Source organism: Nyctereutes procyonoides, unplaced genomic scaffold, assembly GCF_905146905.1.
Source record: "Nyctereutes procyonoides isolate TBG_1078 unplaced genomic scaffold, NYPRO_anot_genome, whole genome shotgun sequence".
NCBI classification, from domain to species: domain Eukaryota; kingdom Metazoa; phylum Chordata; class Mammalia; order Carnivora; family Canidae; genus Nyctereutes; species Nyctereutes procyonoides.
Genome location: NW_026575132.1, coordinates 4,236,315 through 4,238,264, shown reverse-complemented (window position 1 = coordinate 4,238,264; position 1,950 = coordinate 4,236,315). Strand labels below are relative to the sequence as shown.

Below are 1,950 nucleotides of genomic sequence, written 5' to 3'. Positions count from 1 at the left end.
GAATCTAAATTATAATCTAAATCCTTATGAATTTCAGGAATAGCAAAAACGTTCGAGACAATTTGTGGGAAATGGAGATATTCCCTAAATTACTCAAATTGTATCATTAACTACTAAGACTAAGAGGAAAAATACCATCATGGGCACCGTAGAAAGCTGCAGCAGATAAACTCAACTGACATACTTTCACTTATTGAACTCTCTTTCCCTAAATAACCTACCTGCCACTTCCGGGGCGCCCTGGGGCGGACGGCGGGCGGCGCGGTTGGGGCGGGTCGGGGCCGCCGGGAGCCCCGCGCACCCGGACCCCGCGTACCCGGACCCCGTGCACCCGGACCCCGTCCTCTCGGAGCCCGCCGGAGGCGTGGGATGACGGCGCGTGGCGCGGCCCAGCTTTCCTGCAGGACGGGCCAAAAAAGGCAGCGAGTGTTGGAGGCAGACCGTGAGAGCCCGCGGGGCAGGGCCCAGACGCCGTCCCCTGGGGAGCCCTGCTTGGGGCCCCCGGCAACCCTGGGCCCTCGGTGCAGCATCTATTTCTCTGGCCCAAGGAGCCACTCTGCGCAGCTGGGATCGGACTTCTTTGACCAGCCTGCCGTCGCCCTGGCACGGGCGTTTCTGGGACAGGTCCTAGTCCGGGACTTGACGATGGCACAGAGCTCCGGGCCGCATTGTGGAGACGGAGGCATATCTGGGGCCAGAGGATGAAGCTGCCCACTCTAGGGGTGGCCGGCAGCCCCCCCGCAGCCGCGGCATGTTCATGAAGCCAGGAACTCTGTATGTGTACATCATCTATGGCATGTACTTCTGCATGAACGTCTCCAGCCAAGGGGCTGGGGCGTGCGTCCTCCTGCGAGCGCTGGAGCCCCTGGGGGGCCTGGAGACCATGCGGCAGCCCCGCAGCACCCTCCGCAAGGGCGCCACGGGCCGAGCCCTCAAGGAGCGCGAGCCGTGCAGCGGCCCCTCCAAGCTGTGCCAGGCCCTGGCCATCGACAAGAGCTTTGACCAGCGGGACCTGGCCGAGGACCGAGCGGTGTGGCTGGAGCGCAGCCCGCCGGGGCCCAGCGAGCCAGTCGTGGTGGCAGCAGCCAGAGTGGGCATCGGCCACGCAGGAGAGTGGGCCCGGAAGCCCCTGCGCTTTTACCTACGGGGCAGCCCCTGGGTCCGCGTGGTAGACAGAGCCGCGGAGCAGAACGCACAGGCCTGAGCGACAGCCTCCTCCATCCATGCTTTTTAATTTTTTAACAACCAAATAAACACTTTATGTCTAGAAAAAAAATAAAAAAATAACCTACCTGCCTGACAAAAAGTTACATTTCTATAATTCTTGTTGCTATAAACATGAAATGACATAGAGATAGTTATCTAAATTGAGATAAAAGATTAATCTAATTCAATTTTTTGTTGTACTTTATTACTCTAAGTCAAACTGTAACTTGAGTTTTATAGTTGAACTTCCTTAATATTCTGGGTTTTTAGAGCTGTTTGTTCATATATTTGTTATTTGGTTGCTGTTATCCAAGACAATCTTGTTTAGAGAAAAAAAAATGATAAATGCAGCCTGTAAATCTGAATAAATGTGGTCCTAGAGTCTTTAACTTGATTGCCTAAAATCTCACTTCTAGGTCATAGTGAATTAGGAAGAACTTGGACTTCTTGGGTTTTAACCAGTACTCATGAGTAAGCCGTTTGTGTCTATAATCATTGTAGCTGCAAATATGAAAGGGGCACCAGGAAAGAGCACAGGTGTCACAGAAAATTAAAGAAAACAACCCAATCTGAAGGACTGTAGCTCTGTCGAGTTATTTTGATATTGCTGCTTATTGTTTTTTCAAAACCTCACATTTCCTTTAATAGACTGAGTGGTCTTATAACACACCCTTTTCTATCACACATCTTTGCTCTGTACCTAGGCTTGAACAGCTCTGTTAAAAGTGAGACTGAACTTTAAAT

General features: G+C 51.9%; 1 protein-coding gene across 1 annotated transcript; it reads left to right on the top strand.

The window, feature by feature from the left end:
• The first annotated feature begins 317 nt into the window (after positions 1 to 317).
• Positions 318 to 1,270, top strand: LOC129522966 (DNA-3-methyladenine glycosylase-like). The gene is given in 2 exon segments (XM_055345539.1): positions 318 to 650; positions 652 to 1,270. Coding segments are annotated over 2 exon segments (834 nt in total). The 5' UTR covers positions 318 to 369; the 3' UTR covers positions 1,205 to 1,270.
• The last annotated feature ends 680 nt before the right edge of the window (positions 1,271 to 1,950 follow it).